We start from the raw sequence: 13,807 nt of genomic DNA on the forward strand, positions 1-13,807 counted from the left end.
CAAGAGGAGTGGGCAAGGAAGCGAAGGACATTGAGTTTATGGAAACATCCTACCTTCAGGAGTCTGATATGAGGCAGCCAAGTGAGCTTGTTTGCGAAAAGAAGACCCAAGAAACGAAACTGCGGGACCACAGGCAATCTTTGTGCAGCGAGATAGAGCTCTGGATCAGGGTGGATCATAGTACGGCGACAGAAGTGGACCACTCGCGATTTTAAAGGAGAGAATTGAAACCCGTGTGAGAGGGTTCATGCAGAGGCACGCCGTATAGCTACCTGGAGCTGCCGTTCTGCAGATGCAATCGAGGAGAAACTAACCCAAATGCAGAAATCATCCACATACAGGGCAGGGGCGACCAAGGGACCGACAAAGGCCACAAGTCCATCGATAGCAATGAGGAAAAGAAGGACACTCAAGACAGAACCCTGTGGGATGCCCGTCTCCTGGGTCCATGGAGAACTAAAAGCAGTACCAACTCGGACTCTGAATGACCGATGGATCAGGAACTGGCGGATAAAAATCGGGAGTGGGCCCCGAAGACCCCACTGATGAAGGGTAAGTAAGATGTGATGGCGCCAGGCCGTGTCATAGGCCTTCAGAAGGTCAAAAACACTGCAACCAAATGGCGGCGCTGGGAAAAAGCCTGCCGGACTGCGGATTCCAAGCGGAGTAAATGATCAATTGGAGACCGTCCTTCTCGAAAGCCACACTGGTAAGGGGACAATAGATCCCGAGATTTGAGGACCCAATTGAGCTGACGGGCTACCATCTGTTCAAGTAACTTACAAACAACATTGGTCAAACTAATTGGCCGATAGCTGTCAACAGATAGGGGGTTCTTACTAGGCTTAAGGACAGGAACCACAATGCTATCCCTCCACTGAGAAGGGAAGTCACCCTGGAGCCAGATATGGTTAAACACCCGAAGAAGATGTTGCCATTGTGGAGCACTGAGATGTTGAAGCAGTTGGTTATGAATGGAATCTGGGCCAGGGACCGTATCATGACAAGATAGAGCAGAAAGAAATCCCCATTCAGTAAAAGGTTCGTTGTAAGATTCTGACTCACAAGGGGTGAAACATAAGGTGGAAGCTTCAGCCCGCTGTTTTTGATGAAGGAAAGCAGCTGGATAGGAGGCAGACGCTGATGCCACTGCAAAATGGGTCGCAAGATGTTCTGCAAGAACTAATGGGGCCATACAAATGCCATCTGGGAGGTGAAGGCCTGGGAGGGTGGACTGCCGATGGCAACATTGGAGAGAGCTAAGTGTAGCTCATACCCATGACATAGGGACAATAGAACCAAGGGAAGAAACGAATCGTTCCCAACATATCCGCTTGCTCTGTTTGATTAAATAACGGGCTTTAGCGCGAAGGCGGTAGTAAGGCTGGCTACGGATGGGTGCCTCTTAAAGTGGTGCAAAGCTCGACGGCGATCACGGATGGCAATGGCAATAGCCGTACTCCACCATGGGACTTGCCGGCGACGAAATGGTCCAGATGAGCGCGGGACAGCAAGCCTAGCAGCGCAAACAATCGCGTCAGACACGTCACGTAGGACGTCATCAATACAACCCGACAAAGAGGGAGAAAACACGACCTGTGCAGTGTAGAGGCCAATCGGCGCGTTGGAAAGACCAACGAGGCAACCTGTCCATCGGGGAACAGGAAGGGAGCGTGATAATCAACGGGAAATGGTCACTATCACAAAGGTCGTCGTGTGGCGACCAGTGTAATCAAGGGAGGAGAGAGGGAGAAGAAAGAAAGATCAATGGCAGAAAAGGTACCATGACCGGCACTGAAATGAGTAGGGAGCCATCATTAAGAAGGCACAGGTCGTGGTCTGCAATAAATTGGTCTAGAAGAAGACATTGTCTAGATGGAAAGGCACTGCCCCACAAGGGATGATGAGCATTAAAATCCCCAAGGAGGAGGAAGGGAGGAGGAAGTTGCTGAAGAAGGGTGGTTAAGGTAGCAGGTGTAAGAGTCCTGTCAGGAGGGAGATAAAAATTGCAAACTGATTGCAGAGTCCAAGTGGACCCTAACAGCAACCGCTTCCAATGTTATTTGAAGAGGAATCCACGTGCTAGTAATGTCTGTACGGACCAATGTACAAACGCCACCTGAAGCCCACAGGGGTCCGACCCGATTTCGACAGAAAACACGGAACCCACGGAGGGTCAGTGAGTGAGCATCAGTAAAATGAGATTCCTGGAGAACCCCACAAGCTGCAGAGTAGGACGAAAGAAGGGATTTCAATTCCAGAAGGTGGCGATTGTATCCATTACAATTCCATTGGAGAACCACAGAACGATGGTTTAAATGGGGGCTGAACACTTTAAATCCAGTCATACCGCCGGGTCCCCAGCCGTCACCGACAAGGAGGGGGCGACATCCATGAACGACAGGTCAGAGACCACACAGAGGCATACTGACAATCTTTCTTTCCACGAGCAATACGAGACTGGAATAGAAGGGAGACCCGATAGAGGTACTCAAAGTACCCGCCACCACACACCGTCAGGTGGCTTGCGGAGTATGGATGTAGATGCAATGGGCAGAGCTCGAAACCACCTCGAAAAAGCGGCCAAAGTGATTCGAGACATCCTCAGGATCCACAAGGACTTCCTTCGCTACAGTCAGGCCAGAAATCGGGGTGTGGACCTTTGTGCCAGATAGCTGGCACAGGCCACCCCAAACAACCGAAGGAGTAAAACTGTTGAAAGAGCTGGTGAAATCCACCCAGGAAGCCTTTTTGCTTTCTTTGACAACACGACATTGTGCACGGAGTCGTTTGTAACTGCTACAGTTCGCCATCGTAGGGTGGTGTTGCAAGGTGCGTAAAGCACGTCGCCGAGCACGAATAGCGTCGCTGCATGCCGTAGTCCACCAGGGGACTGGGACTCTACGTGGAAAAGAGGAAGTACGAGGGATGGAATATTCAGCAGCAGTGAGAATAACGTCCGTGAGGTATTCGACCTGACTATCGCAACTGGAGAAGTTTTGATCATGGAAGTTCGCCAGGGAGGTGAAAAGCCCCCAGTCAGCTTTGGAGATGTTCCAGCTAGTGGAATGTGGAGAAGGGGTGTGAAGCAGGAGATGGATTACACAGGGGAAATGGTCGCTCGAGTATGTGTCAGACAGAGCATACCACTCGAACTGACATGCAAGTTGGATAGTGGAGATTGAGAGGTCCAAGTGGGAATAGGTATGTGTTGCATCCGGAAGGAAGTTAGGTGCACCAGTATTTAAGCAGACTGGATTGAGGTGGTTGAAAAAGTTGCCAAGAGGGAGCCTCGCAGGCAGGTTGCTGGAGAGCCCCACAGGGCATGGTGGGCATTAAAGTCTCCAATCAACAAAAATGGTGTAGGAAGCTGAGCAATCAGTTTTATAACGTCTGCCCTAGTAAAGGCAGACAGACGATGATGGAATGTAAACGGTACAAATAGAAAATGTGGAAGTGGGGAGAGTAATTCGGAAGATAACTGCCTGCAGATCTGCGTGCAATATGATTGGATCGTAGTAGACATCATCCCGAACCAGCAACATGACCCCTCCATGAGCCGGAATACCTGCCACAGGGGGTAGCCCAAAATGCATGGAGGTAGTGTGCCAAGTCAGTACGATCACATGGGCGTAACTTCGTTTCTTAGAGACCTACGACAAGTGGACAGTACATTCGAGGGAGTAATTTTAGTTCCTCTCGGTTGGACTGAATGCCGCGAATATTCCATTGAAGAAGTGCCATTAGGAAATTAAAAGAAAAAGAAGAAACAAGAAAGGGTCACCTCGATGGCTGCTGAGGGCCTGGCTTCGAGGGAGCACAGCTTTTGCAATCGATAGGTGGCGAGTCATGGTCCATCAACTCAACAGTTGCGTCTGACACCTTCCTGAACTAGTCAGGAGGGGCAGCTTCCTCCACCAATGAAAGGCCAGATGATCGGCTACCAGCGGTTCGGTCTGGCGAAACTGAAGATGGCCGGGGACAGCAACTGCTGGGTGGCGCAGTAGAAGAAACGCGCCTCGGCGGAGATGGAGAACTTTTCTCTTTGAAGAATTAAGTTTTGTCGAAAGAACAGTTTATGACTGAAGTTTGTGTACGCAAGAAGTCATGGCGTGTCTGTTCTTTTTTTAAGGTCTGAGCATCTGATTTAGAGGTTCTCGTCTTAGAAGTAGCGGATGATTGAGCGTTAGGGTTGGTGGGAGGAAGAGGAGACGTTGATTGGGCGATCTCAGCACTGGCCGATCTGACGACCGAATCGCTAAATGTTAGATCGCATGTCTGTGTAGCGACCACCCTGGTAGGCCGAGGCGAGGCGAGAATGGTACTGTATTTACCTGCCAGAAGCACAGTGGGCTTTCTGCTATTTAATAACTTGCGAGCAGCCGAGGTCGACGCCTTCTCTTTCACTCGAATTTCCTGTATAGTTTTCTCATCTTTGTAGATGGGGCAGTCGCCCGAGGAGGCAGCATAGTCCCCCATACAATTGATGCAATGAGGTGACAGGTGGACAGTCACCCTCATGGGCGTCCCTGCCACAGGTAACGCATTTAGCCACACTTTAACAACACTGCTGTTTATAGTTAAACCGCTGACATTGGCAACACCTTGTAGGGCTGGGTACATACGGCCGAAGAGAAATGATCTCATAACCCACTTTAATTCGTGAAGGCAATTGCACATTGTCAAATGTCAGGAAGACTGTTCGGGTCGGTATGCGGTCCTTGTCGACCATTTTCATGACCCCATGGATGGCCATCACGCCCTGATCAGAGGAAAGTGAGAATCTCATCAGTTAGTCCGTCGAGTGACCTGGTATACACCACACCACGTGACGAATTCAAGATGTGGTGGGCCTCCACTCATACAAGTAATGTGTGCATGAGAGTGGCTTGAAGTAATTTTTGGGCCTGGAAGGCGCTCTGTCTCCAACAGCAAGGTACCATTGCACAACAGAGTACAAAATTTCACTGGTCCTGCAATCTCATCTACATCCTTCTGAAGGACGAAAGTTGACTGTTCAGAAAACTTGACCGTCAGATCTTGTGACAAGAAACTTCAGTGCTGGTGGTAGAATTTTCGGAACAGGAGTTCCATCTAGCTTTCTTTTTGGGTAGAAGACAGGGAAGAAGAGAAATCCATTGCGGACGAATCCCCCATGATTGCCAGCGTCTCAGATGGCGCGCTCCTTCCTTGTGGGGGCCCTCTCAGAGTGCACTCCCTCTTAAGTGATTGTTCACACCTCATGTCACACCTGAGGAATGGACAGAGATACCAATCGGCAAGGAGAACAGGGCAAGGAGAACAGGGCAAGGAGAACAGGGCAAGGAGAACAGGGCAAGGAGAACAGGGCAAGGAGAACAGGGCAAGGAGAACAGGGCAAGGAGAACAGGGCAAGGAGAACAGGGCAAGGAGAACAGGGCAAGGAGAACAGGGCAAGGAGAACAGGGCAAGGAGAACAGGGCAAGGAGAACAGGGCAAGGAGAACAGGGCAAGGAGAACAGGGCAAGGAGAACAGGGCAAGGAGAACAGGGCAAGGAGAACAGGGCAAGGAGAACAGGGCAAGGAGAACAGGGCAAGGAGAACAGGGCAAGGAGAACAGGGCAAGGAGAACAGGGCAAGGAGAACAGGGCAAGGAGAACAGGGCAAGGAGAACAGGGCAAGGAGAACAGGGCAAGGAGAACAGGGCAAGGAGAACAGGGCAAGGAGAACAGGGCAAGGAGAACAGGGCAAGGAGAACAGGGCAAGGAGAACAGGGCAAGGAGAACAGGGCAAGGAGAACAGGGCAAGGAGAACAGGGCAAGGAGAACAGGGCAAGGAGAACAGGGCAAGGAGAACAGGGCAAGGAGAACAGGGCAAGGAGAACAGGGCAAGGAGAACAGGGCAGAGATAGAAGTAAGGGCATCAAATCAAGGAGAAGAGTGAACGTAGGGAAAGAGGAAGAAAGCGTGAGGATGGAGAAAAACAAAGGAAACAGGATCCTGGAATTTTTAAACATCTGTCTCTGCACGAAGGTTCAGTACATTAATCCCAAGAACAGGGAGTGTGAAGGGGTGGTAAGGGGGGGGGGAAGGATTGGGCACAAGGAGGGATGGGGAAGGGGGGTAGGGCAGCCTGGAAAGGAAGGAGAACTGCACTAGCTCGGGGCCCTGTGCTCGCCATGCACGTATCACCAAGAGAGTTGTGAACACCCCTGGGTTAAGGACAAGGGATAACGATAATTGGTTTGTGGCTCACTGAACTGCATGGTCATCAGCTCCTGTACAAAGTCCCAAGGACCAGGGAGGAGGAAAGGAAGTAACAGAGGCAAAAGTGAAGAGAGTGACACTGGATGGCGTCTCATACTTTTGGCGAACCTCAGCATAAGACAAGCGATCCAGGGACTGTTATTCTTTCATCATCTTTTGACTTTTGTAAGCTGGGCAATCCGACGAGCGAGGGGACTGGCGGTCAGCACAATTGATACATAGGCGGCGGGCGGCGGGCTTCACTCATGGAGTGGGTGGCCAGTCACCACACAAAGGGTCCGCCATACAGCTGGAAGTCATGCACAAAACGCAAACACCAAAAGCACCGCATATGTGGAGGGATGTACAGCTTCACGTCATATCTGTAGCACATAACCTTGAACTTCTCTGGGAGGGTATCCCCTCGAAAGTCAGAATGAAGGCGCCATTATTGGTGCTGTTGTCTTTGCGATCCTACTGCACACATCGAAGGAAATGAATGCCACACTACTCCAGATTATTCCGAAGTTCATCAGTTTGTAGGATGAGGTCCCTAAGAAAAATTACTCCCTGGACCAGAGATTCATGAGGAGTGATAGACACCAGGACATTGTCAAGACGATTACAGGCATGAAGATCTGTGGATTGGGTGGCAGAAGCAGCTTTGATCAACAGGGAGCCTGACTGCATCTTGCTAACAGACTCCAAACTTTTCCTCGATATTTTCCACGAAAATCGGCTTTGTGGTCGTGAATGTGTCCCCATACGTCCTAGTACAAACGAGGCAATGTGGAAAGTGTTTCAGACCAAGACAGCGAGCCTGGCCCTCCTCCCATGGTGCAGCCATGGAAGGGAAGGTTGCTGGATCATTCAAGGATCCTTCACCATTCGAAGAGACAGCCATGTGCTAACGGCCAGATTTTTGCAGCTTGATATGCTTCATGCTCCAAGCAAGCATCTGCCCTGATACCACCCACTCCAACCAGATGCTCTCCCTATGGGCGCCACCCAGCCACAGCAGGGGCCATGTGCCATTGTGACCACTGCCAAGCACTCCGATGATCCAAGAAGATAAGTTGGTTGTTTAAGGTTTAAGGGACCATACAGCAAGGTCATCAGTTCCTTGTTTCAATTATGCTCCATTCCGCTAATGAGACATCTCAGTAAAGTCAGAACAATAAAACGGAAAAAGGTAAAAACGTAAAAGGGCAGTCATGTTGTCATTGGTAAAAAACAAAATGAGTGAAGTCAGCAAGATAAAGAACCCAAAACTATGCTGAAGCAGCATAGGCAAGACCACCTGTGACGTAAAAAGTACAACTGCTAGAATGTAGAAAGTACGTATGGGAATAGAAAGACTAACCAAGCCTTAAAAAAAAGGGTAAAAACAGAGTAAAAGGAGAAGAAAGGATTTCGGTCAGGGAGGGGAATCGGGAATCTCCGAACACTGCTTACAGTGGGAGACACCCAAACACTCACCGCCCTGCGCCAACACCAGAGAGATTAAAAACCTTAAAACTGAGAATAAAAACCACTTTCCCAGAGGAAACCGAGAACCAGAGAGACCAGCCGGGAATCGTTAGCCAACATCAAAGGTAAAGTGTGGGGGAATCTGTACTTAGCACGCAGAGCCAAAATATCGGGGCAATCAACCAAAATGTGGGCTACTGACTGGAAAGGCTCCACAACCACATAGTGAGGGTGGCTCATCACGCAAAAGAAAACCATGGGTCAGCCTGGTATGGCCAATGCGGAGATGACACAGTGTGGTAGAGTCCTTTCGGGAGAGGCGAAAGGAAGAACGCCACAGGCCTGGTGTCACCTTAATTGCACCTAGTTTATTAGACAGGGGAGTAGCCTCCCAAGAAGTGGCCCATGACTGTGCGAAGTGGGATTTGATGTGAAGCCATAAATCCGCTGCAGCAGGGGTTACAGAAAACGGGGTAAGTAACTGCTCCCCCAGCAAAACGATCAGCGAGCTCATTACCCGGGATACCCACATGGCCAGGGACCCAAAGGAAGTCAATGGAACAAGCAGCACTGAATATCAGCGAGATGGTCATGGATAGCAGAGATCAAGGGATGGCGGGAAAAACACCGGTCAATAGCAAGAAGGCCACTCCGAGTCCGTACATAACAAAACGCGGTTGTGTTGGGACTGTTTAATAAAGGTAAGGGCCTGGGAAATTGCCATCAATTCCGCAGTAAACACCCCACATGTAGGTGGCAGCAGATGACATCCTGTTCCAACAGAGGACGTGAAGGCATACCCAACATGATCAGATTTACAGCCATCAGTGTAAAAAACAACAGCATCCCGAAACTCCCATAAAATTTGGCGGAAAAAGGAACGGAACACCACTGGGGGGATGGAATCTTTCGCACCTCGGCGGAGATCCATCCGAATTCGATGCCAAGGAACTAACCAAGGAGGGGTGGAGGGGAGGGAGCGAGGAAGACAGGACAAAGAAGGAAGCTGAAAACCACGGTGAAGAGACAGAAGGCGCAGCCCAACTGGTAAACCCGCCCGAGGACGGGAGTCGGGTGGGCGACGTCCATGGTCTGGGAACAGAATAGAATAGGAAGGATGAGTGGGAGAGGAACGGATAGTGAGTGCATAAGACACCAGAAGCTGGGACCGCCGAACAGAAAGGGGGAGGGATCCCAGCTTCAACAGCACTAGTAGGGAAGGCACCGGTGGCCAAACGGATACCACGATGGTGGACTGGATCCAGCACGTGCAGTGTGGAAGGAGCAGCTGAACCATAAACTTGCCAACCATAGTCCAAGCGAGACAGAACTAGAGCACGATAAAGACGGAGGAGGAGGGAATGGTCCAAACCCCAAGAGGAGTGGGCAAGGAAGCGAAGGACATTGAGTTTACGGAAACATCCTACCTTCAGGAGTCTGATATGGGGCAGCCAAGTGAGCTTGTTTGCGAAAAGAAGACCCAAGAAACGAAACTGTGGGACCACAGGCAATCTTTGTGCAGCGAGATAGAACACTGGATCAGGGTGGATCATAGTAAGGCGACAGAAGTGGACCACTCGCGATTTTACAGGAGAGAATTGAAACCCGTGTGAGAGGGTCCATGCAGAGGCACGCCGTATAGCTACTTGGAGCTGCCGTTCTGCAGATGCCATCGAGGAGGAACTAACCCAAATGCAGAAATCATCCACATACAGGGCAGGGGCGACCAAGAGACCGACAGAGGCAAGAAGTCCATCGATAGCAATGATGGAAAGGACACTCAAGACAGAACCCTGTGGGATGCCCGTCTCCTGGGTCCATGGAGAACTAAAAGCAGTACCAACTCGAACTCTGAATGACCGATGGATCAGGAACTGGCGGATAAAAATCGGGAGTGGGCCCCGAAGACCCCACTGATGAAGGGTAAGTAACATGTGTTGGCGCCAGGCCGAGTCATAGGCCTTGCGAAGGTCAAAAAACACTGCAACCAAATGGCAGTGCTGGGAAAAAGCCTGCCGGACTGCGGATTCCAAGCGAAGTAAATGATCGATTGGAGACCGTCCCTCTCAAAAGCCACACTGGTAAGGGGACAATAGATCCCGAGATTCGAGGACCCAATTGAGCCGACGGGCTACCATCCATTCAAGTAACTTACAAACAACATTGGTCAAACTAATTGGCCGATAGCTGTCAACAGATAGGGGGTTCTTACCAGGCTTCAGGACAGGAACCACAATGCTATCCCTCCACTGAGAAGGGAAGTCACCCTGGAGCCAGATATGGTTAAACACCCGAAGATGATGTTGCCGTTGTGGAGCACTGAGATGTTGAAGCAGTTGGTTATGAATGGAATCTGGGCCAGGGACCGTATCATGACAAGATAGAGCAGAAAGAAATCCCCATTCAGTAAAAGCTTCGTTGTAAGATTCTGACTCACAAGGGGTGAAACATAAGGTGGAAGCTTCAGCCCACTGTTTTTGATGAAGGAAAGCAGCTGGATAGGAGGAAGACGCTGATGCCACTGCAAAATGGGTCGCAAGATGTTCTGCAAGAACTAATGGGGCCATACAAATGCCATCTGGGAGGTGAAGGCCTGGGAGGGTGGACTGCCGATGGCAACATGGGAGAGAGCTAAGTGTAGCTCATACCCATGACATAGGGACAATAGAACCAAGGGAAGAAACGAATCGTTCCCAACATATCCGCTTGCTCTGTTTGATTAAATAACGGGCTTTAGCGCGAAGGCGGTAGTAAGGCTGGCTACGGATGGGTGCCTCTTAAAGTGGTGCAAAGCTCGACGGCGATCACGGATGGCAATGGCAATAGCCGTACTCCACCATGGGACTTGCCGGCGACGAAATGGTCCAGATGAGCGCGGGACAGCAAGCCTAGCAGCGCAAACAATCGCGTCAGACACGTCACGTAGGACGTCATCAATACAACCCGACAAAGAGGGAGAAAACACGACCTGTGCAGTGTAGAGGCCAATCGGCGCGTTGGAAAGACCAACGAGGCAACCTGTCCATCGGGGAACAGGAAGGGAGCGTGATAATCAACGGGAAATGGTCACTATCACAAAGGTCGTCGTGTGGCGACCAGTGTAATCAAGGGAGGAGAGAGGGAGAAGAAAGAAAGATCAATGGCAGAAAAGGTACCATGACCGGCACTGAAATGAGTAGGGAGCCATCATTAAGAAGGCACAGGTCGTGGTCTGCAATAAATTGGTCTAGAAGAAGACATTGTCTAGATGGAAAGGCACTGCCCCACAAGGGATGATGAGCATTAAAATCCCCAAGGAGGAGGAAGGGAGGAGGAAGTTGCTGAAGAAGGGTGGTTAAGGTAGCAGGTGTAAGAGTCCTGTCAGGAGGGAGATAAAAATTGCAAACTGATTGCAGAGTCCAAGTGGACCCTAACAGCAACCGCTTCCAATGTTATTTGAAGAGGAATCCACGTGCTAGTAATGTCTGTACGGACCAATGTACAAACGCCACCTGAAGCCCACAGGGGTCCGACCCGATTTCGACAGAAAACACGGAACCCACGGAGGGTCAGTGAGTGAGCATCAGTAAAATGAGATTCCTGGAGAACCCCACAAGCTGCAGAGTAGGACGAAAGAAGGGATTTCAATTCCAGAAGGTGGCGATTGTATCCATTACAATTCCATTGGAGAACCACAGAACGATGGTTTAAATGGGGGCTGAACACTTTAAATCCAGTCATACCGCCGGGTCCCCAGCCGTCACCGACAAGGAGGGGGCGACATCCATGAACGACAGGTCAGAGACCACACAGAGGCATACTGACAATCTTTCTTTCCACGAGCAATACGAGACTGGAATAGAAGGGAGACCCGATAGAGGTACTCAAAGTACCCGCCACCACACACCGTCAGGTGGCTTGCGGAGTATGGATGTAGATGCAATGGGCAGAGCTCGAAACCACCTCGAAAAAGCGGCCAAAGTGATTCGAGACATCCTCAGGATCCACAAGGACTTCCTTCGCTACAGTCAGGCCAGAAATCGGGGTGTGGACCTTTGTGCCAGATAGCTGGCACAGGCCACCCCAAACAACCGAAGGAGTAAAACTGTTGAAAGAGCTGGTGAAATCCACCCAGGAAGCCTTTTTGCTTTCTTTGACAACACGACATTGTGCACGGAGTCGTTTGTAACTGCTACAGTTCGCCATCGTAGGGTGGTGTTGCAAGGTGCGTAAAGCACGTCGCCGAGCACGAATAGCGTCGCTGCATGCCGTAGTCCACCAGGGGACTGGGACTCTACGTGGAAAAGAGGAAGTACGAGGGATGGAATATTCAGCAGCAGTGAGAATAACGTCCGTGAGGTATTCGACCTGACTATCGCAACTGGAGAAGTTTTGATCATGGAAGTTCGCCAGGGAGGTGAAAAGCCCCCAGTCAGCTTTGGAGATGTTCCAGCTAGTGGAATGTGGAGAAGGGGTGTGAAGCAGGAGATGGATTACACAGGGGAAATGGTCGCTCGAGTATGTGTCAGACAGAGCATACCACTCGAACTGACATGCAAGTTGGATAGTGGAGATTGAGAGGTCCAAGTGGGAATAGGTATGTGTTGCATCCGGAAGGAAGTTAGGTGCACCAGTATTTAAGCAGACTGGATTGAGGTGGTTGAAAAAGTTGCCAAGAGGGAGCCTCGCAGGCAGGTTGCTGGAGAGCCCCACAGGGCATGGTGGGCATTAAAGTCTCCAATCAACAAAAATGGTGTAGGAAGCTGAGCAATCAGTTTTATAACGTCTGCCCTAGTAAAGGCAGACAGACGATGATGGAATGTAAACGGTACAAATAGAAAATGTGGAAGTGGGGAGAGTAATTCGGAAGATAACTGCCTGCAGATCTGCGTGCAATATGATTGGATCGTAGTAGACATCATCCCGAACCAGCAACATGACCCCTCCATGAGCCGGAATACCTGCCACAGGGGGTAGCCCAAAATGCATGGAGGTAGTGTGCCAAGTCAGTACGATCACATGGGCGTAACTTCGTTTCTTAGAGACCTACGACAAGTGGACAGTACATTCGAGGGAGTAATTTTAGTTCCTCTCGGTTGGACTGAATGCCGCGAATATTCCATTGAAGAAGTGCCATTAGGAAATTAAAAGAAAAAGAAGAAACAAGAAAGGGTCACCTCGATGGCTGCTGAGGGCCTGGCTTCGAGGGAGCACAGCTTTTGCAATCGATAGGTGGCGAGTCATGGTCCATCAACTCAACAGTTGCGTCTGACACCTTCCTGAACTAGTCAGGAGGGGCAGCTTCCTCCACCAATGAAAGGCCAGATGATCGGCTACCAGCGGTTCGGTCTGGCGAAACTGAAGATGGCCGGGGACAGCAACTGCTGGGTGGCGCAGTAGAAGAAACGCGCCTCGGCGGAGATGGAGAACTTTTCTCTTTGAAGAATTAAGTTTTGTCGAAAGAACAGTTTATGACTGAAGTTTGTGTACGCAAGAAGTCATGGCGTGTCTGTTCTTTTTTTAAGGTCTGAGCATCTGATTTAGAGGTTCTCGTCTTAGAAGTAGCGGATGATTGAGCGTTAGGGTTGGTGGGAGGAAGAGGAGACGTTGATTGGGCGATCTCAGCACTGGCCGATCTGACGACCGAATCGCTAAATGTTAGATCGCATGTCTGTGTAGCGACCACCCTGGTAGGCCGAGGCGAGGCGAGAATGGTACTGTATTTACCTGCCAGAAGCACAGTGGGCTTTCTGCTATTTAATAACTTGCGAGCAGCCGAGGTCGACGCCTTCTCTTTCACTCGAATTTCCTGTATAGTTTTCTCATCTTTGTAGATGGGGCAGTCGCCCGAGGAGGCAGCATAGTCCCCCATACAATTGATGCAATGAGGTGACAGGTGGACAGTCACCCTCATGGGCGTCCCTGCCACAGGTAACGCATTTAGCCACACTTTAACAACACTGCTGTTTATAGTTAAACCGCTGACATTGGCAACACCTTGTAGGGCTGGGTACATACGGCCGAAGAGAAATGATCTCATAACCCACTTTAATTCGTGAAGGCAATTGCACATTGTCAAATGTCAGGAAGACTGTTCGGGTCGGTATGCGGTCCTTGTCGACCATTTTCATGAC

At 50.3% G+C, this 13,807-nt stretch overlaps 1 protein-coding gene across 1 annotated transcript in view; it reads left to right on the forward strand.

Annotated features, from left to right (window-relative positions):
* The first annotated feature begins 5,258 nt into the window (after positions 1-5,258).
* Positions 5,259-13,807, forward strand: part of LOC126188801 (protein argonaute-2-like) — a 31,390-nt gene continuing 22,841 nt past the window's right edge. Inside the window, exon 1 of the mRNA XM_049930414.1 lies at positions 5,259-5,768. Coding sequence (XP_049786371.1) covers positions 5,259-5,768 — 510 coding nt within the window. The remainder of the gene's footprint in view (positions 5,769-13,807) is intronic.

This window comes from Schistocerca cancellata, chromosome 5 (genome assembly GCF_023864275.1).
Source record: "Schistocerca cancellata isolate TAMUIC-IGC-003103 chromosome 5, iqSchCanc2.1, whole genome shotgun sequence".
NCBI classification, from domain to species: Eukaryota; Metazoa; Arthropoda; class Insecta; order Orthoptera; family Acrididae; genus Schistocerca; species Schistocerca cancellata.